General features: G+C 43.5%; 1 protein-coding gene across 1 annotated transcript in view; it reads left to right on the plus strand.

Moving 5' to 3' along the window:
* Positions 1–10,302, plus strand: part of ERCC6L (ERCC excision repair 6 like, spindle assembly checkpoint helicase) — a 68,199-nt gene extending 57,897 nt beyond the window's left edge. The window contains exon 2 of the mRNA XM_036305865.1: positions 6,292–10,302. Coding sequence (XP_036161758.1) covers positions 6,292–9,970 — 3,679 coding nt within the window. The 3' untranslated portion in view covers positions 9,971–10,302. The remainder of the gene's footprint in view (positions 1–6,291) is intronic.
* Positions 10,303–26,992: the final 16,690 nt, after the last annotated feature.

Raw genomic sequence — 26,992 nt, forward strand, 5'->3', positions numbered from 1 at the left:
TATAACCATATGTGTCTGAGTTAAACATGGTTTTGTACTAATGTCTCCAACCAATCCATTACCACATGAATCATTCTCACGTAATACTGCTTATCTATAAACATCTACTCCAACAGTGAGAAACTTGGCTCCCATTATCTGCCATCCATTTACTTAATTCTTCAATGCTAGTGTACATGCATTGCAGTATCAAAATTGTTAGTCCATACCCCCATGGGAAACAACTTCATCCAGCAGAGTGCAATCCTTATGTCATTTCCTTTGCTTTTAGTCTTACAGGCTTCATTTCTTTCCTTCAGTGAGGTTGTTTCATACATTTGTAATATATAGCTAGGTTGTTTTAATACAATACATTAAATGCTTTGAGAGAGATTAACACTGGGGAATACTGAGGTGGAACAACCAATCCAGTTGGAGGATAGGGTAGGGAAGGAAAGCGTCTTAGAGCAGCAGTTGCCAACCTTTTGGACCTCACCGACCACCAGTGGTCTGTGGACCACCGGTTGGTGACTGCTGCTCCAAAGGTTTCCTTAAACCAGTGGTCACCAAACTTTTGGACCTCATAGACCAACAGTGGTCCGCGGGACACCGGTTGGCGACTGCTGTCTTAGAGGAACCTCACTGTGGCCTGTTATATATCTTAAAGCAGCTCTTAAAGTATGATCTGTTGACCACAAGTATTAGCATCACCTGAGAAACTTAAATATAAATTTTTGGGCTTCACTACAGAATAAATATTGGGGCTCAGCAATTTTTTTTTTTAAATTTTATTTTTATTTTTATTTTTATTTTTATTTAATTTTTTTATTTCTTAAAGTATTACAAAGAGTAGTACACATGTCTCCTTTTTTCACCCCCTTGACATTCCCCTGGCCTCCCCCACCCCCGAGTGTCTTGTGTCCATTGGTTATTTTTATATGCATGCATACAAGTCCTTCAGTTGATCTCTTACCCACCCCCACCCCCCCCAGCCTTCCCACTGTAGTTTGACAGTCTGCTCAATGCTGCTCTGCCTCTGTATCCATTTTTGTTCATCAGTCTATAATGGTCCTTATTATCCATAAATGAGTGAGATCATGTGGTATTTTTCTTGGCTTCCCAGGGGCCGTCTCAGCTTCACAGGGGCCGTTTCACCCTCACCGGGGCCTATGCAACCTCACCGGGGCCATCCCGGCCTCACGGGGGCCGTCTCAGGAACACGAAGTTTGGCATTCTGTCCTTTGTTTGGCGGCTCCTTGCTGGACAAAATCTCCAGGTGTTCCTGGTGGCTGAATATTTGGTATGCTTGCTTGGATTTCGTTTCCTACCAAGTGCACAGACTGCCTGTCTGCCATCTCCCATTGTCCCATGTGAGACTGGATCTGGTGGACCTGCCTGTGCATTTGCTGGTACAGCGGTTCCACGTCGCCGGCCCAGCCGGGTCCGGCTCCGGCTTCATCCGAACCTGATTCTACTTCTTGAGTGTGTCCCTTATGTATGCAAGGAGTTGTAATCTGCAGTCTGCTGGGCTGGGCTGCAAAAACGCTGGTGGTTCCCTTTGTGCCACTGGCACAGCTTGGATGGGGATGTAAATTGAATAGGGCGGGGTCCCCGGGAATCACCAGGGCGGAGCAAGGGGCAATGGCGTCTCCGCGACTCCTCGCCTCTCCGCCGGCAAGCAGCTCCGCGAGACAGCCACTCTCGCTCTCCAGCCTGTTGCAAGGCCATCCCGCCCCTCCCCGTAAGGGTCTGGGACCTCAGAATCCCGCCCCAAACAAGTTCAGTGGACTCGAGAGTCTGCAGCCCCTTCCGATTGAAAAAAAACGTGCATCCAGTTGCAGCCCGCCTGGTGTGCGACTCCGTACCTCCATTTTTGGAGCCTCTGTACAACCTACTCAGTCTCAATGCTCTTCTTTCTTTCCTGCCAGCTGTAGAGCGTCCATTGGGCCAGTTTCCCCATGGTTCTGAATGATAGCTGTTTGTCTTATAGTTGGTAGTCTTGATGTTGTTGTGGGAGGCAGCACGCACAGGTCTGTACCTTACGCCGCCATCTTGGTTCCTCAGCAATCTGTTTTTTTTTAACAACTCCTCCAAGAGATTCTGCAGAACATTGAGAAATTGCTCTTAAAGAATGAGTTCAGTGAGATTAGCTTGGTGAAAGGAGAGGATTGCATTCCAGGAAGAGGAAGTTGCTGTGAGCCTAAGCTTAGCGAACACAAAGCAGCATGATGATCATAAAGGGTTAAAATAAAATGTTTGAAGCAGGAAGTAACAGGAGAGGTCAGCAGTTTCTGGCTGTACCAGGAAGGGTTTGGAATGCCAAACTAATAAGCTTAAACTTCATTCTGTTAGGCCACAGGAAGCCACTGAGGAACTGACAGGCTGATTTCTAAAGCAACTGCACCTTTTTACATTCCCACCAACAAAGTTATGAGAATTCCAATTTTTCCACACCTGGTATTTTTTTTTCACTTTTTGATTATAGCATCCTAATGGGTATGACATGGTATCTCATTGTGGTTTTGGTATCGCGTCATTTCCCTGATGACTAATGATGTTGAGCTTCTTTTCGTGTATTTATTGGCCATCTGGATATCTTCTTTAGAGAAATGTCTATTCAGATTCTTTGCTCATTTTTAATTGGTTACTTTTTAATTATTGAGTTGTAAGAGTTCTATATATATTCTAGGTACAAATCCTTTATCAGATACACGATTCTCTCCCATTCCTTGGGTTGTTTTTCTACTTTCTTTTTAAAAAATATTTTAAATTAAAATATATTTTTATTGGTTTCAGAGAGGAAGGAAGAGAGATAGAAACATCAATGGTAAGAGAATCATTGGTCAGCTGCCTCCTGCATGCCCCACAGTGGGGATCGAGCCTGCAACTTGTGCATGTGCTCTGACTGGGAATCGAACGTGACCCCTCCTGGTTCATAGGTCGACACTCAACCACTGAGCCACGCCGGCCAGCTGTTTTTCTACTTTCATGTTGGTACCCTTTGAAGCACAAAAGTTTTTAATGTAATTAAGCCCACTTTATTTTTTCCTTTTCCTTCCCTCCCCTCCCCTCCCTTCCCCTTCCCTTTCCCTTCCCTTCCTTCTTTTTTTTTCTCAATCCTCCACCATCACCCCAAAACTCCCCACCAGAGCTGTCTGCCTGCTCTGTATTTATAAAGTTGTCTCTATTTTGCTTGGTAGTTCAGTTTGATCATTAAATTCCACAATATGAATAAAAACATATGGTTCTTATCTTTCTCTGACTGGCTTATTTCACTTAGCATAATGTTCTCCAGATCCATCCATACTGTCTCAAAGGGTAATATTTTCTTCTTTTTTTTACTGCTGAGTAGTATTCCATTATGTAAATGTGCCATAGCTGTTTTATCCATTCATCTACTGATGGACACTTGGGCTGTTCCCAAATCTTGGCTGTTGTAAATAATGCTGCAATAAACATAGGGGTGCCCTAACCTGTTTGGCTCGGCGGATAGAGCATTGGCCTGCAGACTCAAGGGTCCCAGGTTCGATTCCGGTCAAGGGCATGTACCTTAGTTGTGGGCACATCCCCAGTGGGGAGTGTGCAGGAGGCAGCTGATCGATGTTTCTCTCTCATCAATGTTTCTAACTCTCTATCCCTCTCCCTTCCTCTCTGTAAAAAAATCAATAAAGTATATTATAAATAAATAAATAAATAAACATAGGGGTGCATATGTTATTTATAATTAGTGTTTCAGGTTTCTTTGGATAAATTCCCAGAAGTGGAATTGCTGGGACATAAGGCAGTTCCATTTTTAATTTTAAAAATATTTAATGTTTTTTAATTGATTTTAGACAGAGGAAGGGAGAGGGAGAGAGAGACAGAAACATCGATCAACTGCCTCATGCACACCCCCTACTGGGGATTGAACCCACAACCTGGGCTTGTGCCTGGACGGGGAATCCAACTGGCGACCTTCTGGTACATGGGTCAATGCTCAACCACTGAGCCACATTGCTGGGCCATTTTTAATTTTTTGAGGTAACTCCATACTGCTTTCTACACCAATCTGCATTCCCACCATCAGTGCACAAGGGTTCCCTTTTCTCCATATCCTGGCCAACACTTGTTGTTTATTGATTTGTTTATGATAGTTATTCCGACAGGTGTGAGTTGGTATCTCATTGTGGTGTGAGTTGATATCTCATTGTGGTCTTAATTTGCATTTTTCTGATGATTAGTGACTCAGCATCTTTTCATATGTCATTGGCCATCTGTATGTCCTCTTTGGAGAAGTGTCTAAAACAGATTCTTTGCCCATTTTTTAAATTGGGTTTTTTTTGGTATTGAGTTTTATAAGTTCTTTATAAATTTTGGATATTAACCCCTTATTAGATGTATCGGTGAATATGTTCTTCCATTCAGTGGGTTGTCTTTTCTGTGCCTGTATTTTCTTCTAAGAGTTTTGTAGGCTAAGTTCTTATATTTAGGTCTTTGAGTCATTTCTAATTAATTATTTGTATAGTGTGAGGTAGGGGACCTATTCCATTCTTTTTCACACGGATATCAAGTTCATTTATTTTTTTTGTTATCTTTTTGTTGTTAATCCTTACTCTAGGACAGTGGTTGGCAAACTGCGGCTCGCGAGCCACATGCGGCTCTTTGGCCCCTTGAGTGTGGCTCTTCCACAAAATACCACATGTGGGCACGCATGTACAATGCTATTGAAACTTTGTGGCCCATGCGCAGAAGTCGGTATTTTGTGGAAGAGCCACACTCAAGGGGCCAAAGAGCCGCATGTGGCTCGTGAACTGCAGTTTGCCGACCACTGCTGTAGGATATTCCATTAATACTTAGAGTGGAAGGGAAGATGGAAGAGGAAGGGAGAGAGGGAGGGAGGAAGAGAGAAACATCAATGTGAGAGAGACACATAGATTGGTTGACTTCCACATGTGTCCCGACCAGGCCAGTTATTAAACTTGCAACCTAGGTACCTGCTCTTGACTGGGAATTGAACCCATGACCCTTTGGTGCATGGGCTATTGCTCTTACCATTGTGAAACACTGGCCAGGGCATGGATATCCAGTTTAAATGACTGTTCTTTCCTCAGTGCATTGTTTTGGCATCTTTTTGAAAGCAAGTGACCATAAACCACTGAAAAATTTTAATCAGAGGAGTGACATGATTTCTTTTATATTTTAAGACAGTATCACTGTATGCTATGTAGAGAATGTATTGGAGGAGTCAAGAGTGGATATAGGGAGACCAATAGCAAGAAGCTGCAGTTATCCAGGCCAGAGATAATTATGACTTAGACAACAGTAGTGGTAATGGAGACGTAGAGAAAGACACAATTTATATTTGGGAAATAAAGTTAATTGGACTAGGGACTGTCTGGCTAGGGAGGTTAAAAGAGGGGAGAGGTCAAGGATGATTTATATTTGGGTTGGAGTCAAGAATGATTTTCAGATTTCTAGCTTGTATAACTAAGTGGATAGTAGTATCATTTACTATCACACAAATGAAGAAGCATGTTTTTAGAGAGGACATAATGATTTTAATTTGAGGTTAATTGAATTTCAGGTGCCTATGTGACTTTCAAGTGGAGATGTCCAGAAGACAGTTGGAATATGGATCTAGATTAGAGCTTGGGGGCAAGACCTGGGTTGGAGAGTGATTGGGCAATCATTAGCACAAAGGTGGGAGTGGGAGCTCTAGGAGAGCCTGAGGAAAGTAAAAGGAGTGAGAAGAGGGCCCAGGACTGAACCATCTTGGAGGAAGAATAAGAGCCCAAGGACACAGAAGAAATGACCAGTGATTGGTGGTGGTGCTTGTGGGGGTGAACCAGAAGGAATCTCTCAGAAGGGAATTTTTTTTTTTTAGAAGGGAATTTTTAAGGAGGGGAATGATCATTAGTGTCAAATGCATCATAGAGGTCTAGAAAAATAAGGCCTGAGAAGTGCCCATGTATTTTTCCATGCTCCCAAAATATAGGTTGGTTGGTTGGTTGATTTTACAAAAAATATCACTCCGTACTTCTTATGGGTGGCAATTTTTTTTTAATACTGTGGAACCAATAACCTTAGCACATACATTTCCCACAACTAGTGCCTGAAGGTGTTGCTGGCAGTGTCTGGTGGATATTTGCATCTTAACTAATGCCAGCTTTCACTGGCGTCTTCTGTGCTAATCTTTCCCATCCTGAATTGAGGATATTAAAAGCCCAAGTGCAGTTTCGATTCCAAAATGGACTCTAAATTATTCTTAGACTGAATGTTCAAACTGTTTCCTTTCTTTCTAATGTTAATATATATCTTTAATTTTTTAAATAGATATGTGAAAGAGGCCAAAGAAGCAACTAAGAATGGAGATCTGGAAGAAGCATTTAAACTTTTCAATTTAGCAAAGGACATTTTTCCCAATGAAAAAGTGATGAGCAGAATCCAAAAACTACAGGAAGCCTTGGAGGAGTTGGCAGATGGAGATGATGAATTCACAGATGTGTGCAACTCTGGCCTGCTGCTGTATCGAGAACTGCACAACCAACTATTTGAGCACCAGAAGGAAGGTGTAGCTTTCCTATATAGCCTATATAGGGATGGAAGAAAAGGTGGTATCTTGGCAGATGATATGGGATTAGGGAAGACTGTTCAAATAATTGCTTTCCTTTCTGGTATGTTTGATGCTTCACTTGTCAATCATGTGCTGCTGATCATGCCAACAAGTCTTATTAGCACATGGGTAAAAGAATTTGTCAAGTGGACTCCAGGAATGAGAGTCAAAACCTTTCATGGTCCTAGTAAGGATGAACGTGCCAGAAACCTCAGTCGGATTCAGCAAAGGAATGGTGTAATTATCACTACATACCAAATGTTAATCAATAATTGGCAGCAACTTTCAACCTTGAATGGCCAAGAGTTTGTGTGGGACTATGTCATACTTGATGAAGCACATAAAATAAAATCTTCATCTACTAAGTCAGCAATATGTGCTCGTGCTGTCCCTGCCAGTAATCGCATTCTCCTCACAGGAACCCCAATCCAGAATAATTTGCAAGAACTGTGGTCCCTGTTTGATTTTGCTTGTCAAGGGTCCCTGCTAGGAACATTAAAAACTTTTAAAATAGAGTATGAAAATCCTATTACTAGAGCAAGAGAGAAGGATGCTACTGCAGGGGAAAAAGCCTTGGGACTGAAAATATCTGAAAACCTAATGGCAATCATAAAACCCTATTTTCTCAGGAGGACTAAAGAAGAGGTACAGAAGAAAAAGTCAAGCAACTCAGAGGTCAGACTTAGTGAAAAGAATCTAGATGTTAATGCCAGTTATGAAATGCCTTCCCTTTCCAGGAAAAATGATTTAATTATTTGGATACGCCTTGTACCTTTACAAGAAGAAATATACAGGAAATTCGTGTCTCTAGATCATATCAAGGAGTTGTTAATGGAGACACGCTCACCTTTGGCTGAGCTAGGTGTCTTAAAGAAGCTGTGTGATCATCCTAGGCTGCTCTCTGCAAGGGCTTGTCATTTGCTGAATCTAGGGGCTGTCAGATTTTCTGCTCAAGATGAAAATGAAGGGGAAGATTCCTCAGATGTGGACCATATTCATATTGACCAAATAACTGATGATACACTGATGAAAGAATCTGGAAAAATGATATTTCTAATGGACCTCCTTAACAGACTGCGAGATGAGGGGCATCAGACTCTGGTGTTTTCCCAGTCAAGACAAATTCTAAACATCATTGAACGCCTTCTGAAGAATAGACACTTTAAGATATTGCGAATCGATGGAACAATTACTCATCTTGTGGAACGAGAAAAAAGAATTAACTTATTCCAGCAGAATAAAGATTACTCTGTCTTTCTGCTTACCACTCAAGTAGGTGGTGTTGGCTTAACATTAACTGCAGCAACCAGAGTGGTCATTTATGACCCTAGCTGGAATCCTGCAACTGATGCTCAAGCTGTGGATAGAGTTCACAGAATTGGACAAAAAGAAAATGTTGTGGTTTATAGGTTAATCACTTGTGGAACTGTAGAGGAAAAAATATACAGAAGACAGGTTTTCAAGGAGTCATTAGTAAGACAAACTACTGGTGATAAGAAGAACCCTTTCCGATACTTTAGTAAACAGGAATTAAGAGAGCTCTTCACAATCGAGGATTTTCAGAACTCTGTAACCCAGTTGCAGCTTCAGTCTTTGCATGCTGCTCAGAGGAGATCTGATAAGAAACTAGATGAACATATTGCCTACCTGCACACTTTGGGGATAGCTGGAATCTCAGACCATGATTTGATGTACACACATGATCTATCTGTTAAAGAAGAGCTTGATGTGATAGAAGAATCTCACTATATTCAACAAAGGGTTCAGAAAGCTCAATTCCTTGTTGAATCTGAGTCTCAAAATACAGAGCTCTTAATGGAAAGACAAAGAAGTAGAAATGAGAGGATCTGGCTGAGAGAACCTGTATTTCCTTCTCAAACAAAGGAGAAATGCCCGGAAGTGAATAAACCACAGCCTCAGCCCTCATCTTTTCTAACTACTCATTATACCCAGGAAGAAGAAATCAGTTCCCAAATGGCAAGTGTAATCATTGATGATCTGCCTGAAGAGAGTGAGAAATACTGTCTTTCCAGTGTAAAGACGAACGTTACCATTGTACAAGATGGTAGGCACCCACATGAAAGCACATTTGATGCTGACTTTATAGCTGTGTTACCCAAGGGGTGTGGAAGTGTAGAAGAAATTGGGACCGATTCTTTATTGGGAATGGCTCTACAAAAAGAGGCACCACAAGAGGGGACTACACAGGAGGCACCGCAAGAGAACCCTCTGCAAAGTTTTAATTATTTACTTAGCAAATCTGTCAGAGCTGATCATGGGCCAAATATAGATGAACTAAAGGATGATGAGATTTTACACCAGTGTAATCCCTGGCCCACTAATCCTATAACAGATGAAAATAAAAATACAGAATCAGATGCATCTGTTATTAAAATAGCTGATGATGTCTTGTCAGCATCCCACAGTGCACTGCTGGATGCTCATGCAAATAAGGCGACGTTAGAAGAGGAACCTTTAGAATCTTCACCACAGTATGTGTGTGATTTCAATCTTTTCTTGGAAGACTCTGCAGACAATGGACAAAATCCTTCCAGTCAGTCTTTGGAGCATGTTGAGAAAGAAAATAGCTTGTGTGGCTCTGCAACTAATTCTGGAGCAGAGTTTGTGCATAGCAAAACAGGTCTCAGTATGGATCTTTCTGAGAAAGATGATGAGTCAGAAGTAGTAGTTAATTTGAGAGTCAGAAGTAAAACTAGAAGAATCGTTTCAGATGGTGAAGATGAACATGATACTGTTAAAGATACTTCAAGCACAAATCCATTCAGCACATCTCCCTTTCAGTTCTTATCTGTAAAACAGTTTGATGCTTCAACTCCCAAAAATGACATCAGTCCACCTGGAAGGTTCTTTTCACCTACAATACCTGATAGTATAAATAAGTCTGTAAACTCTAGAAGATCCTTGGCTTCTAGGAGGTCTCTTATTAATGTGGTTTTGGACCATGTGGAGGATATGGAGGAAAGACTTGAATACAGCAGTGAAGCAAAGGTAGCTGAAGATTCTCTGGAGGAAAGAGCCAAGGAAAGCAGTGGTGAAGCCTCAGAGGGTACAGAAGAGGAACCTTTCAGAGAGACATTGTCTTCAGAAAGTAAGTCCAGTTGGTTAAGTACACCTAAGTCTGGTGCTGAAGCTCAGGAGACCTCTCCTGGTGACCCTGGGCCTTTGTCTAGTGGACAGTTGGCTGATTCTCCTCAAGATAAGGCAGTGGAGGCTGTGAATGACTATGAGACTCTTGTAATGCGTGGAAAAGAATTGAAAGAATGTGGGAAAATACAGGAGGCCTTAAACTGTTTAGTTAAAGCACTTGACATAAAAAGTGCAGATCCTGAAGTCATGCTCATGACTTTAAGTTTATATAAGCAACTTAATACAACTTGAGAATATAACCTGTTTATTGTATTTTAAAGCAAAACTAAATATGAGATAATATGTTATGATTGGGTTCTTTGGAATTAATGGAGCATTCAGGCTTCAGGTGAGAAAGATCTCAAAAGGCAGGTTTTTGTTTCTAGCTTTTTTACAAATTCTGCCTTTACCCCCTTCTCCTGTCCTCCCAGTACATATATTCTGGTATTCTTTTAGGCATACTCTATAAACTTCATAGAACTATATTATTTCTAGAAATATTTTTGTGAAATTATTCTGGCCATTTTAAATTTTATTCTGAAAATGATCACTTTTGTGTATCACAATACAGACAAGATTATTAAAGTTACTTTTCTCAAGTGTTTTCCATTCACTTTCTTTCCCTGCTATGATTCTGGCAAATGCATATACAAACTCCTTAGTTTAGGCAGGAGGTTGTCATTAGTATTCCAAACCTAAGATCTGCTATTTTATGCTCTCAGCTTACTATAGTAGGCTTCTTTATCACTGGTACCCTACCCTAGAGTCACTTTGCCAACCACTTATCATTCTTCCCTCACCACCAGCTGTGTTCTGACATATACTAGTACTGAAAAGAAGTTTGGTTCCTTCTCAGGAACAAATGCAGTGTAGCATACTCTGCACTTGGTCACTGGGGCAGGAAAACTCAAATTTATCAAGTACCTACTGTATATTGGGTACTATTCATAGGTTTCTTGTTTAATCTCTACCATAATCTTTGAGGTCAAGGGTGGCATTTCCATTTTTTAATTGAGGAAACTTAAGATGCTGCGAGGTTGTGACCTGCCCAAGATCACATAGTAAGGGGTGAAATGGATTTTTAACTGTGTGTTACCTAGTGAAAAGCCATATAATATACTGTATATCATAGTCACACTTCTGACACCAAATGTTTAGGAATTTTCACACCAAGCAGTTCTCCAATTCTCTGCAGACACCAATTGGGTGTCCTACCATTCAACTTAATTCTGACACTACTTGGAATTAGGATCAGACTCTACAGGTTTAAGGGCACATTCCCATAAAACTGCCCTCACGTCAGATGCATGTTGCTAGTATTGGGTCTTCATGTTATTCACATTTCTGTTCAACTTGGCTAAAAACTGAGGGTTTCCATGACTGCTCCTTTAGGTTCAGTAATTTGCTAGAACAGCTCACAGAACTCAGGAAAACAGTTTACTTATTATTACTTGTTTTTATAAAGAATACAACTCCAGAAGACATGTATGGGGCAGGGTATGGGGGTTGGAAAGGGTAAGTGAAGTGTCCATGCCCTCCGGGCACTGCCACACTCCCAGCACTTTGATGTGTTCACCAATCCTAAGCTTTAGGGTTTTTTATGGAGGCTTCATTACATAGACATGATTATGTAAATGATTGGCCATTGGTGAGTAACTCAATCTCTAGCTCCTCTCCCCATCCCAGAGGCCAGGAAAAGGGGCTACAACATCCAAACCTCTAATTTTGTTTTGGTCTTTTTAGTAACCAGTCCATATCTGAAGCTATTTAGGGCCCCCCAGCCACTAGTCATCTCATTAGCATACCAAAGATAACCCAGATTCAAAGGGTTTAGGAGCTGTGTGCCAGGCAGGAACCAGGGACGAAGACCACTTATTTTTTTAAAAATACGTTTATTGATTTCGGAGAGGAAGGGAGAGAGAGATAGAAACATAAATGATGAGAGAGAATCATTGATTGGCTGCCTCCTGCACATCCCCTACTGAGGATTGAGCCTGCAACCCGGGCATGTGCCCTGACCTGGAATTGAATCGTGACCTCCTCATTCTTAGGTTGGCACGCAACCAGTGAGCCACACCTGCTAGGTGACCACTTATTTTTTATGTCACATACACACATATATAAAAGTTACTTATAAATTGTATGTATACAGCAAGTAGGGCACTCAGGGGTTGTACAAAAGAAAATATTTTTATAAGAAGAAGGGTGGGGCAGGGGTATTAGCAAAAGGGAAAAAATGGATTTTTAGGTCAGGACATCATCATTTTGGGGGGAAGGGGAAGGAAAAGGGTTTTATTATAGACTAGAGGCCCAGTGCATGAAATTCGTGCACTGGGGGGGGGGGGCGGTAGTGGTGGTGTCGCTCAGCCCAGCCTGCACCCTCTCCAATTTGGGACGCCTCGAGCCTAAACCGGCAGTCTAACATCCCTCTCACAATCCGGGACTGCTGAAGTGTGAGAGATGAAAGGAAATTAGTAAAATGTATATGAAAATAATATATAAATTTATTAATAAATAAACTAACAAAAGGATATAACAACAGAGGCATGATATAAATACGACAAAAACATGATATGAAAATGAAAACATGATATAAAAACAGTGATGCAAACAATGACTGATAACGTGATTCAACTTATTCTAATATCTCCCTGTACACCACATTAAGAGTGAAAACATTTTCAGAGTGCTTGACTAATTTCCCTTGTGATGAAGTATTTAGAACTTTAATGTCACATGCTCTTCAAACTCAGGAGAAAGCAACATATAACTGACCATGTGTGAAAATGGGTTCAGGTAGGAATGTGCCTATTCTGTCTAGAGTTTGTCCTTGTGATTTATTAATAGTCATCACAAATGCTGGCATCACAGGAAACTGTCGTCGAATCAATTTAAATGGGAGGCCAGTGTCAGATGGGGACAAATCAATTCTTGGAATCAGAACAACCTCTCCCTCTGTAGATCCTGTTAGTACGTCAGCTTCGATAATGTTAGGTCGTAATCTATTGATAATAAATCTGGTACCATTACAAAGACCCCATTTACTATTAAGATTTCTCAATAGCATGATTGCACCCACTTTCAATTTTAATTTATGACACGACATTCCCAAAGGAGTAATACTACTAAGAAATTCGATGGGAAAATTTTCCTTTTCAGCATCATCTGTGGAATCAATGGAATCATTACTCAAATATGTGTGAAAATCTCCATCAAGTATATCCAAATTTTCTTCATTTAATTTTTGAACATGCTCATTTTTTGGACCAAGAATTGAACGTTTAGATATATTTTTAATATTTATAGATATAGTATTTCCAAAGGTAGTTTCAATAATAGATCCATTACAAATCATTTCACAGGGGATTTCAATAATATCCATTCCTAAATGAAAACTGCTATCAAGTTTGCCAGCTCCAAGTTTTACTAACCATTCACTATAAGCAGAATCCTCTGATCTCATATTGGAGGGCGCAGCTGTTGCTAAGAGGACCCAGGACTTAGTGTGTCCACGCTCTGAGGGCGGGTTCCTGCCTGAAACCCCGCCCTCGCAGGAAACAGCTCAGGGAGGGCGTAGCCATTTCCAAGATGACCCCTGCAGGACTGACTTCCTTCTGGTTGGTCAAGCCTCAGTCGTGATGCATTACACCCAGGGTTTTTATATAAATAGATTGCCTCTTCCTTTGGGGGTTGGAATGGGCCCCTGTGACAGATTATCTCATTGATGTTGACCAGAAAATTCCAGTCTGGTTGATTACATTTCTAGTGAAGGTCAAAACTTTAGCCCTGGCTGGTTTGGCATACAATGTCAGCCTGAGGACTGAAGGGTCCCGGGTTCGATTCTGGTCAAGGGCATATGCCTGGGTTGCGGGCTTGATCCCCTGTAGTGGGTGTGCAGGAGGCAGCCGATCAATGATTCTCACTCATCATTGATGTTCCTATCTCCCTCTCCCAATCCCTTCCTCTCAAATATATATATATATCTCCTATCTAATAAAAGACAAAAAGGGTAATTAACTGTACCTCCGCTATGCTTCCCATTGGCTAATCAGCAAGATATGCAAATTAATTGCCAACTAAGATGGCGGCTAATTTGCATACTGCAGGCAGGGTAGGACAGCGCAAGCCGCCATCCAGGCCCCCATGTGCAACCTGGGGCCAGGGGCTCAGGCAAAGCAATCGCTGATCACCTCACCGGAGCCCTCGCCCGCCCACCGGAGACATGTCCCAATGTGACCCAGGGGCGGGCGGGGGCTGGGGCGAAGGCAAGCAGTGTCCATCGCCTCACCGGAGCCCTCACCCGCCCACTGGAGACAGGGGGCCCACTCCTGGTTGCCCCTTCCTGCTCGCAGCAGAGCCCGAGGAGTCTGTGAGCATCCTACCAGCCTTCCAAAGTGTAATAAAGTGCATTTCCAGTGAGGAGAAGCCCGGGCCGGGGGTGTGTGGGTGCGGACAGGCGTGGGGCCCTCCAAGAGCTGGTGGCTTCAGGCCCAGGCTGCGTGGCCAGGCCACTTGGAGTGCTCGGAACCGGTGAGAGCCAATGCGCCTAAGGCCGGCGGTTCGCGCTCTCCAGGCCAGTGCGGAGCTGCAGACGCGGCCCGCCCCCACGTCCTCCGGGCCCAGGGGTCACGCTCATACTGTGTGGCTACAGGCCTCCAGCCTGGCTCCCGCCTGGGGTCGGGGTCGGGACCGGCGCCAAGCACAGGCGGAGGCCAGAGGAAGAACCCCAAACCCTTAGGGGACTGACCTTGAGCCCTGGACGGAAGGAGGCCAAAGGGCCAGGAGGGCCTGAGAAGAGGGAAATCCCAGGAGGAGGCACCTGGAAAGTGCAGTGAATTGCAGGAGAGGGTGGAACAGCCACACACTAGCAAACCCTGCCCGCCCCAGGTCAGTGACGCGGGCCCCAAGTGCTCCTGGGCTTTGCCTTGCATCGCGGGGTCACGCTGCCCGTGGGTCGGGCAAGCAAGGGCCACCCCAGCCTGTGAAGTTTCGCACAAAAGTGGGGAGGCCAGGTTTGGGTGGGTTTGTCAGGCCCAGGGAAGGCGCCTTTGCTCTCTACGCCGAGACAGTGGCCAAGGGGCCCTCCGGAGGCATGTGGTGACTGAACCCAAGCCAGGCCAGAATCCTGCTGGCACTGAGAGGCAAGTAACTGGGCACCGCGCCCCAAATGCATGGGGAGCACCAGCAGCCCCCTCTCTCCTGCCCTGGAAGGTGGGAGGCCTGGCGGGATTCACAGGTAAAACGCAGACACTGATGGGTCCCAGACCCCTTTTCTTTGCACACACCCCCCTCCCCCCTCATCATTCTGTGAGGCTAAGGTTCCTGAGCCCAGATCCAAGGACTGCAAAGGGAACAATTCTCCCGGTGAGAACATGCAGGCAGGTGCCTCCTGCCAAGGCGGCCAAGTTCGACAAACAGAGCCTCCTGGGGTGGGGAAAGCAGAGTGCCATGGAGCAGCACCGGCTCCCAGCTACCCTGGGGGAGGGGGCCACCGCGGCTCCCTGCTGGCCCCAACAGCTGGGCAGCAGCCCCTGAGTGTCTGGTGCACCTAGACCTCGCTGACCTCATGACCCCAAGAGCACGCACCCGCCTCCTGGTCCTAATCGCCTCTCCTGCCTCCACATACACACACATGCATCTGCAAAGGCGGGAACAAGGCCCAGGCGGCTGCGTCCATGCCCTTGCTGGCAAAAGTCACACTCCAAGTGGCCGGCTGTGTGAGGGGCAGTGGACACACATGCAACTCGCTCACTCTCTCCCTGGAAAATCCAGGGCGCACCTCAGCTCCTGCAACGTGCAAAGTTAGAAATCGAACCGTTTATTGTCTCCTAACTTTTCTCTGGTTTCTTTGGTCACTCACTGTGGCTGCCCCCACTGTTCTGAGTGGGCCCTGGGGGCTCCTCAGCCAGACCACAAATTCCCAAATCAAACACTCGCTTTCAGAAAGCCGGGCTTCTCTCAACGCACCCTGCAACCTAAAAGGTTGCCCCTCCGTGAAAAGCTCGGAGGAGCACCGAGCTGGGAAAGGACAGCTGGTGCGTGGCGGGGTCCCTGGGACCTGAAAAGGTGCAGGAAAAAAATATATATATATATTTTTAACACATTTCAGTTTCAAGAAGTAAAAATAAAACCAAGAAAGAAAAAGTACGCTTTCAGAGCCTGAACATCCACAGGGACCTCAGCGCGATCCCGAGCCGCTGCCTGCCCCAGCTCGGGATCCAGGCCTGCCATCTGCGACCGGGGAAAACGGGGCAGACACCGCGGGATTGGGCGTGCCATCTGCCACCAGGGGACCGAGCCTAAGCCAGCAGGTGGTTATTTCCCGAGGGGTCCCAGACTATGAGAGGGCACAGGTCGGGCTGAGGGCCCCCCGCCCCCGCCAGTGCACAAATTTTTGTGCACGGGGCTTCTGGTATATATATAAAAGGCTAAGTGACCATCTGACCAGTAGCTATGACAGTCAATGACCACCAGGGGGTAGACGCTCAATGCAGGAGCTGCCAAGCTGTGGTCACTGGGCAGCTGTGGTTCTCATATGACGCATCCCGGAACCAGAGAGGAGGGAGCCCAATTCCAGGGTGTTTAGCTGAGAACTGTCTTCTCGCAATTGGGGACCCCTTGGGGGATGTCGGAGAGCCTGTTTTGGCCCGATCCCCACAGACCAGGCTGAGGGACCTCACCTGCCAGAAGGACCCCTGCTCACTCTGTCGATGCCCTTTGAGCCCTGGCACTGCCCCAGGTGTTGTGGCCAGCCATGAAGGACCGCGGGAGGTTGGCTCCAGGTCGTGTCCAGCCTGTCTCGCCCAGTCCCGCCCTTCCAGCCACCTTCTAATTAATTTTCTTCCAATGTGCACGAATCCATATATATTTTAAAAAATAACTTCAATTAGGTCAGGTATTAAGTATAGGTTTGGTATCATGGTCTTTGGCACAAGTGATGCCATTTGGGGTCTGTGGTTTTCTCTCTCACAATTTACACACTGTTCTCATATATGATGTATGTTAATATACAGGTAGAAGTTTAAAAGAGCTGGGCTGAGCCCTGGCCAGTGTAGCTCAATTGGTTGAGCATTGTCCTGTGCACTGAAAGGTTGCCAGTTCGATTCTCAGTCAAGGCACATGCCCAGGTTGCAGGCTAAATCCCTGGTGGGGGTGCATGCAGGAGGCAGCCAATTGATGTTTCTCTTTCACATTGATGTTTCTCTCTCCCTTTCTCTCTCTCTAAAAATCAATAAAAACATTTTTGAAAAAAAGATGGAAAATTTAAATAATAGGTTATTTATTGAGTACAAAATTTTGCTCTTACCAAAATAAGTTACCAATATTTTAAGGAGAGTGATGTGATTGAATATATATCATTAAAAAAAATCTTGGTGGTAACACTGTGATTCAGCAATTCATATTCTGCATCTGAGTCCAGCTCACACTTTCCCTATGTGGACTATGTCTTTGTTTTTCAGTCCCTTCCATGGAGCATACAAATGTTTGTGGAAATTCAGTTACTGAATTCCTCTTTCCCCTGATGTTTAAAAAAAAAAAAGTCCCTAGCCCAGTGGTTCTCAACCTTGGCTGCACATTAGAATCACCTGGGAATCTTTTTAAAATCCTGATTTCTGGGCCTCATCCTCAGGAAATTCTGTTTCTTTGTTACTAATACTGTGGCCTCACCCCATAACAAAGAAACAATTTCCAGAGGATGAGGCCCAGAAATCAGGATTTTAAAGATTCCCAGGTGATTCTAATGTGCAGCCAAGGTTGAGAACCACTGCATTAGGGACTTGTATCCATTTGATTGAACAGTGAGGCCTAAGTCCTAGGTGTACAGTTATGCACTGCATGATTTGGTCAATGACAGACTACATATATGACATGGTACCATCCTATCTAATAGAGAGGGAATATGCTAATTGAGCCTCATGCCGTCGCAAAGATGGCAACGTCCACAGCCAATAAGGAGGGAATATGCTAATTGCTGCCCCATCCTTAAAGATGGCAGTGCCCACAGCCAATAATGAGGGAATATGCTAAGTGCCCTGCCCTCAAAGATGGCGGCACCCACAGCCAATAAGGAGGGAATATGCTAATTGACTGCCACACCCTCAAAGATGGTGGCATCCACAGCCACAAGATGGAAGCGTCTAGTCCCCTCAGCCCCACTGGGGCGGCAGGCACGTGGCAAGGCCACCACGCCTGCCTGGGAGCAGGCCCGGTCTTGTCATGCGCCTGCCTCCAGAGTCCTCCAGTCCCCTCAGCCACCCAGGGCCATCCCGAGGCACAGGCAAGCCTCAGATGGTGGCTGCCGAGGGCCGCCCGAGGCTCAGGTAACCAGGGTTGGCGGAGGCTTGCTTTGCCAGCAGTAGCAGCAGCAGAGGTGTGATGGGGCATCACCTTCCCGATTGCCGGGTTGCCTCCTGCCCCTGAGGGCTCCCGGACTGAGAGGGGGCAGGCCGAGTTGAGGGACCCTCCTCTAGTGTATGAATTTTCATGCACCGGGCCTGTAGTATTATAAATGGAACTGAAAAATTCCTATTGCCTAGTCATGTGTAGCCTAAAACATTAATCATATGTTTGTGGTGGTGCTGGTGTAAACAAACCTATGCTGCCAGTCCTATAAAAATACATAGCACATACAATTGTATGGTACATAATTCTTGATATAAGAGACTATGTTGGGAGACGGAAGATGGCGGCGATATAGGCAGACGCGTCCCAGGTCGTATCCCAGAGCAAATGGAGTGAGCAGCTGAAACTAATAACACCCACCCCGAATTGGCGAAATTGCTCAGCTGGTGAGACGGTTTGCAGCCGGGAAGAGCAGAACTCCCCTGGAAAGGTAAAAAAACCAGGGATTTGGGCAGGAAAGTTTGCCAGACCTCTGAGCCCAGAGAGTCGGAGGGAGACCACGTGGCAGACAGCCGCGTCCCTTGGGACAGCTGACGGGGGAAAGGAGAACCGCGGGATTCCTGGCGCCACCAGGGGAATTGAGAGCTGGGTTCTGTGATCACGGAGGACTGAGCCTAAAGGGGGCAGCCTGAAGAGCTGACCAGACCATGCAGTCCCGGTAAGAGAAGAAGCTTACAGAAACCAAGCCTTCCCCATTTCCGCGGCCGGCGTTTGTTTGTTTGTTTTCACTGAATCCTGTTCATGGGACATTTCGGACACAGACACTCACCTGTGCTGAAGAGAGGGAGAGTGTGCGGAGGAGTGGAATCTGGGGAGAGACTGAGGAGAGAAGGGGGGCCGGGAGAGGTGGCAGCGAATTGAGTGCTGAGACACCCCTGAGCCCAGGACTGGGGCAGCCATTCTCTCCGGAGAGTGAGACTCCTTCCCCCAGCCCCCAGGCAAGGAGCACAGCCACACCCAGATTCCACCCTGTAGGAGATCAAGGATTAAAATAACCTGATCAGTCCCTGGGAGTTAACAGGGTCTGGCCTATAGAGGGATTTTCAATCCCAGCAACAACACAGCGCCGGTAACTAACTATTACGCAGCCAGCTCTGGGCAGTGAACTTCCACTGGACAGAGAGGCCCTATAGCCTCAGAGGCCAACCCCACAACACCGCCACCCAAAGGCTGACCCACAAACTGACCCTTTGCTAAACACAAAATAAGGCAGTCTGGGAAACAAATGCGGCCTGCTTTAAAATAAGGACTGTGGTTCACAACACAGAGGAACAGTGTATGGCAGGGAAACTCTACACTCTCCTGAATACCTGGCAGGTCTAAGGCGAGCCACACTGAAGAATAGAAGAACCGAAGGACCTTCACTACTGCAATTTTTCTTTTTCTTTTTTCACCTTTTAACTAAGAAACCAATTTTTTTTCTATTTTTTTCTTCTTCTTTTTTTTTCTTCTTTTTCCATCACCTGATTTTACCCCTTTAATTACTACCTTCTTATTTTTAACCAGTATTATTACTGCTACCATTTTCCCATTTTATAAAGTGCCATTTTATTTTCGCTTTATTTTATTTTGGGATTAGTGTTCTCCATTCTATTTTCATCGTTATATTATTGGTTGTTTCTAGTTTGCAATCATCTCCAGGGAGCTGTTGCTGGAATTTGTTGGGATTAGTGGCTGTTCTATAGGAGTATTCTCCTCATATAAAAAGTCTCTTCCCTTCTTCCACTTCATTCTCTCTTTTCGCTCTTTTTTTTTCTTTTCTTTTCTCGCTTTTATTTCACCCCCTCCTTTTTCCCAATTTCATTTTTGCACTCCATTTTTTGGTCCATACTTTTCTTTTCTTTATTCTCTTTTCTCTTTTTCTCTTCCTTCTTCCTTATCCCCTAATTTTCTTAATTCAGGTGGTCACCTTTACTTGGGGTTATTAATATCGTGAATATATTTGTGTATAGTGCCTGGTACGTGGTGCCTTGTTGTGTTGTATTCTGTGCCTTTAAATCAACGCAGCAGATCCAAGCAACAGCAACCTCCTGAGCACCACACCCTCTGCTGAGGAACAGCAGCTGTACGTGAAACCTCGTCCCACCAGCCAGAAGAGCCACCACAGCTGTGAACAGCACCCACCAGAGGAACTGCTGCCAACTGAAGAGCAGCTGCTACCACAACCGCCCGAAGAGTAACCACAGACCAAGGAGTCACTGCCACCAAGGGAGCAACCACTGAACGACTCAACGTCTAGATATGTCAGTGAGATCAAACATGGGTAGACAAAGAAACCCCCAAAGGAAAGAAAAGGGGGACTCGCTAGAAAAGCAGCTAAGTAATACAGAGGCATGCAACATGACAGAAAAAGAATTCAGAATAAGGGTTCTAGAGTGCATACCGGATGGGGGAAAAAATCGACAACCTCTGCAAGAAGCAAGAAGAAACAGATGAAAAAATCGATAACATATGGAAGAAGCTAGAAGAAACAGATGAAAAAATCAACAGCTTAAGTAAGACCCAAGAAGAAATGAAGAGTGATATAGCTGCAATGAAAAACTCCATTGAAAGTATCAACAGTAGACAAGGAGAAGCGGAGGACCGAATTAGTGATTTAGAAGACAAGGAAGCAAAACACACCCAAAATGTACTGAAATTGGAGAAAAAAATTAAAAGACAGGAGGAGAGCCTAAGGGAGCTTTGGGACAACATGAAACGAAACAACATACGAATAATAGGGGTACCAGAACAACAGAAGGATGAACAAGGGTTAGAAAACCTATTAGAAGAAACAATATCAGAAAACTTCCCTGAGGTGGGGAAGAAAAAAGTCACACAAACCCAGAGAGTCCCAAACAAGGTGAACCCGAAAAGACCCACACCAAGACACATCATAATTACCATGGCAAATGTTCAGGACAAAGAGAGAATCGTACAGGCTGCAAGAGAGAGACGGAAAGTTACATACAAGGGATCTCCCATTAGATTGTCAAATGATTTCTCAACAGAAACACATCAGGCCAGAAAAGAATGGACAGTAATTTACAAAGTGATGCAAAGCAAAGGACTGAATCCAAGAATACTCTATCCAGCAAGGCTATCATTCAAACTTGAAGGGGAAATAAGAAGCTTCACAGACAAAAAAAGGCTAAGGGAGTTTATCACCACCAAGCCAGCAATGCAAGGAATGCTAAAGGGACTGGTATAAAAAGAAGAAATAAAAAGCTCAGAAAGATAACAACACACAAAAAAAGAAATGGCTACAAACAAGTACCTTTCAATAATAACTTTAAACGCAAACGGACTAAATGCTCCAAACAAAAGACATCGAGTGGCTGAATGGATAAAAAAACATGACCCATACATCTGCTGTCTACAAGAAACCCAGCTCCTTAGAAGGGACTCACACAGACTGAAAGTTAAAGGATGGAAAAATATCTTTCAGGCAAATGGAAAGGAAAAGAAAGCTGGGGTAGCAATACTTATATCGGACAAAATAGACCTCAAAGTGAAGGCCATAACAAGAGATAAGGAAGGCCACTTCATAATACTAAAGGGATCAATACAACAAGAAGATATAACCCTGGTAAACATATATGCACCCAATGCAGGAGCACCCAAATTCATAAAAAAACTCCTGGAAGATATCAAAGGAGAGATCGACAACAATACAATCATAGTAGGGGACTTTAATACACCACTGACAGCACTGGATAAGTCATCTAGACAAACAATCAGCAAAGATACAGCAATCCTAAATGACTCACTAGATCAGATGGACTTAATAGACATCTTCAGAACACTTCACCCCAATGCCACGGAATATACATTCTACTCAAGTACTCATAACACATATTCAAAAATAGACCATATATTGGGTCACAAGCAAAGTATACCCAAATTCAAGAAGATTGAAACCATAAAAAGCGTCTTCGCAGACCACGATGGCATAATATTAGAAATAAACTACAATAAAAACAACCCAAAATACTCAAACACCTGGAAGATGAATAGCATGCTATTAAATATTGATTGGGTTACCAATGAAATCAAAGAAGAAATTCGAAACATCCTGGAAACTAATGACAATGAAAACACAACAATCCAAAACCTATGGGACACAATGAAAGCAGTCCTGAGAGGGAAGTTTATAGCTCTACAGGCCTTTCTCAAAAAACAAGAAAAATGGTAGTAAATCATCTAACTCTACAACTCAAAGAATTAGAAAGAGAGCAACAAGAAAAGCCCAGAGTGAGCAGAAGGAAGGAGATAATAAAGATTAGAGCAGAAATAAATGACATAGAGACCAAAAAAACAATACAGAAAATCAATGAAACCAAGAGCTGGTTCTTTGAAAGGATAAACAAGATTGACAAACCTCTAGCCAGACTCACCAAGAAGCAAAGAGAGAGGACCCAAATAAACAAAATCAGAAACGATAGAGGCGAAATAACAACAGACCCCACAGGGATACAAATGATTGTTAAAAAATACTATGGACAGCTCTACTCCAACAAACTAGACAACATGGAGGAAATGGACAAATTCCTAGAAAAATACAACATTCCAAAACTCAATCAGGAAGAATCTAAAAATCTCAACAGGCCAATAACTATGGAAGAAATTGAAGCAGTCATCAAAAAGCTTCCAGCAAACAAAAGCCCAGGACCAGACGGCTTCACAGGGGAGTTTTACCAAACATTCAAGGAAGAACTAAAACCTATCCTCCTCAGACTACTACAAAAAATCCAAGAGGAAGGAACACTTCCAAGCTCATTCTATGCAGCCAGCATCACCCTAATACCGAAGCCAGGTAAAGACAACACAATGAAAGAGAATTACAGGCCAATATCCCTCATGAACATAGATGCCAAACTCCTCAACAAAATCTTAGCAAATCGGATCCAGCAGTACATCAGAAAGATCATACACCATGACCAAGTATGATTTATCCCAGGGATGCAAGGATGGTACAATATCCGCAAATCAATAAACGTGATACATCACATAAACAAATTGAAAGAAAAAAACCACATGGTCATATCAATTGATGCAGAAAAAGCATTTGACAAAATTCAAAACCCATTTTTGATAAAAACTCTCAGTAAGGCAGGAGTAGAAGGATCATACCTCAACATAATAAAAGCCATATTTGACAGGCCCACAGCCAACATCATACTCAATGGACAAAAACTAACACCATTTCCCCTAAGAACAGGAACAAGACAGGGATGCCCCCTCTCACCACTCCTGTTCAACATAGTACTGGAAGTGTTAGCCATTGCAATTTGGCAAAAAGAAGAAATAAAAGGCATCCAAATTGGAAAAGAGGAAGTAAAACTGTCCTTATTTGCAGACGACATGATATTATACATACAAAACCCTAGAGACTCCATCAAAAAGCTACTAGACTTAATACATGAATTTGGCAATGTAGCAGGATACAAAATTAACCCCAAGAAATCTGAGGCATTTCTATACACCAATAGTGAACTTTCAGAAAGAGAGATTACAAAAACAATCCCGTTTACCATCGCACTAAAAAAATTAAGCTACCTAGGAATAAACTTAACTAAAGAGGTAAAAGACCTCTACTCAGAAAACTACAGGACGTTGAAAAAAGATATAGAGGAAGACATAAACAGATGGAAGAACATACCGTGTTCACGGATTGGTAGAATCAACATCATTAAAATGTCCATACTACCCAAAGCAATCTATAAACTCAACGCACTTCCCATTAAAATACCAACGGCATACTTCAGAGATCTAGAACGAACTCTCCAAAAATTCATCTGGAATAAAAAAAGACCCTGAAAAGGTGCAGCAATCCTGAAAAAGAACAAAGTAAGTGGGATCTCAATACCAGATATCAAGTTGTATTACAAAGCCACTGTTCTCAAAACTGCCTGGTACTGGCACAAGAATAGGCATATAGATCAATGGAATAGAATAGAGAGCCCAGAAATCAGCCCGAACCAATATGCTCAATTAATATTTGACAAAGGAGGCAAGAACATACAATGGAGCCAAGATAGTCTTTTCAATAAATGTTGTTGGGAAAATTGGACAGATATATGGAAGAAAATGAAACTAGACCACCAACTTACACCATACACAAAAATAAACTCAAAATGGATAAAGGACTTAAATGTACGACAGGAAACCATAAAAATTCTAGAAGAATCCAAAGGCAACAAAATCTCAGACATATGCCGAAGCAATTTCTTCACTGATACAGCTCCTAGGGCACTTGAAACTACAGAAAAAATGAACAAATGGGACTACATCAAAATAAAAAGCTTCTGCACAGCAAAAGAAACCATCAACAAAACAACGAGAAAACCCACTGTGTGGGAAAACATATTTGCCAATGTCACATCTGATAAGGGCCTAATCTCCAAAATTTATAGGGAACTCATACAACTTAACAAAAGGAAGATAAACAATCCAATCAAAAAATGGGCAAAGGACCTAAATAGACACCTTTCAAAAGAGGACATTCAGAAAGCCAAGAGACATATGAAAACATGCTCAAAGTCACTAATCATCCGAGAGATGCAAATCAAAACAACAATGAGGTACCATCTCACACCTGTCAGACTGGCTATCATCAACAAATCAACAAACGACAAGTGCTGGAGAGGATGTGGAGAAAAAGGAACACTTGTGCACTGCTGGTGGGAATGCAGGCTGGTGCAGCCACTATGGAAGACAGTATGGAGTTTCCTTAAAAAACTGAAAATGGAACTCCCATTTGACCCTGTGATCCCACTTCTAGGAATATATCCCAAGAAACCAGAAACACCAATCAGAAAGGATATATGCACCCATATGTTCATAGCAGCACATTTCACCATAGCTAAGATCTGGAAACAGCCTAAGTGCCCATCAGTAGATGAATGGATTGGAAAACTGTGGTACATCTACACGATGGAGTACTATGCTGCTCTAAAAAGGAAGGAACTCTTACCATTTGCAACGTCATGGATGGAACTGGAGAGCATTATGGTAAGTGAAATAAGCCAGTCAATGAAGGAAAAATACCACATGATCTCACTCATTCATGGATAATAGAGACCATTATAAACTTTTGAACAATAATAGATACAGAGGCAGAGCTGCCTCAAACAGATTGTCAAACTGCAGCGGGAAGGCCGGGGAGGGTTGGGGGGCAGGAGGTAGGGGGGTAAGAGATCAACTAAAGGACTTGTATGCATGCATATAAGCATAACCAATGGACATAAGACACTGGGGGATAGGGGAGGCTAGGGGACTGTCTAGGGCGGGGGGATAAAATGGACACATATGTCATACCCTTTGTAATACTTTAAGCAATAAATAAAAAAAATAAAATAAAAAAAAGAGACTATGTTACTGGTTTATGTATTTACTATTTACCATTATTTTAGAGTGTACTCTTTCTTCTTGTAAAAAATGTTTGCTATAAAAGAGTATGTTAGGCTGGCAGCAGCCTTGTATATCTAATGTTTACCATGTCTCTAGATTGTATTGTTTTCTCTTGTGCTTGATTTAATCTCATGTTTTAGAAATTTAGTATAATCTAAGTGTACAGTGTTTATAAGTCTACAGTAGTGCAATATCCTAGGCCTTCACATTCAGTCACCACTAACTCACTGACTCACCCAGAGCAACTTCCAGTCCTGCAAGCTCCATTCATGGTAAGCTCCCCAAACAGGCATACCATTTTTTCTTTTATACCATAATTTTACTGTACATTCTCTATGTTTAGATACACAAATACCATTTTGTTACAGTTGCCTACAGTATTCAATAACATGCTCTATAGGTTTGTAGCCTAAGTGTGTAGTAGGCTATACCATCTAGGTTTGTTTAAGTCAGGGGTGGGCAAACTTTTTGACTCGAGGGCCACAATGGGTTCTTAAACTGAACCGGAGGGCTGGAACAAAAGCATGGATGGAGTGTTTGTGTGAACTAATATAAATTCAAAGTAAACATCATTACATAAAAGGGTACGGTCTTTTTTTTTTTTTTTTTAGTTTTATTCATTTCAAACAGGCCGGATCCGGCCTGCGGGCTGTATTTTGCCCACGGCTGGTTTAAGTGCACTGTGATGTTGTTACAACATTGAAACTGCCTAACAATGTGTTTCTCAGAATGTATACCTGTCATTCAGTGATGCATCACTTTCTCACTGAAAACACAAAATGGTTCTTGTTTGAATGTGTATTATGAAAATTTGGGGAGAAAAGAACATGGCCACAGTAAATTATTCAAATGGTATCTAAGGCAGAGATTTTAAAACTGAAGTTCATGTATAGAATTGAGATGTCTGAATGAAGGCAACAAAATGCAGAAGTATTAGCAGTACCTCTGACTTTGTCACCAATAGAAATCACAGATTTGTTATTGCAGCTATCTCAAAATACTATTGGTAGTCATAACTACAAAATCATGGTGGTTTTTATTTTATTACTAGTGGCCTGGTGCACGAAATTAGTGCACATTAAAAGGGGATTAATTAGAGGAAATATTTTAATATTGCTATTTGCCCTTTCTCTATAATAGAAGTGTCAGAGATGAAAGAAAATTAGTAAAATGTGTATGAAAATCTTCCTCCTGTCAGAGTTTGGGGTGCACCACGGGACCCATAGTCAAGTCCCAACCCACCCACGGCACCTCAAAATTGTGTGACACCCAGACCCAGCCAGCCCCACCCCCATTGGGCAAGATCCAGACCCAGCTGGCTCCACCCTTGTCAAGTCCCGCTGGGTGGGGGCGCAGCCTCAGGTCCCCTGTCAAGCCCCACCAGGTGGGGGGTGCAGCCTCAGGTCCCCCGTAAAGCCCTGCTGGGCGCGGGGTGCAGCCTTAGGGCCCCCGGCCCAGTGCTGGGGCAGGGGGTGTGGC

The sequence above is a fragment of the Myotis myotis genome, unplaced genomic scaffold (assembly GCF_014108235.1).
Source record: "Myotis myotis isolate mMyoMyo1 unplaced genomic scaffold, mMyoMyo1.p scaffold_m19_p_4, whole genome shotgun sequence".
Classification (NCBI taxonomy): Eukaryota; Metazoa; Chordata; class Mammalia; order Chiroptera; family Vespertilionidae; genus Myotis; species Myotis myotis.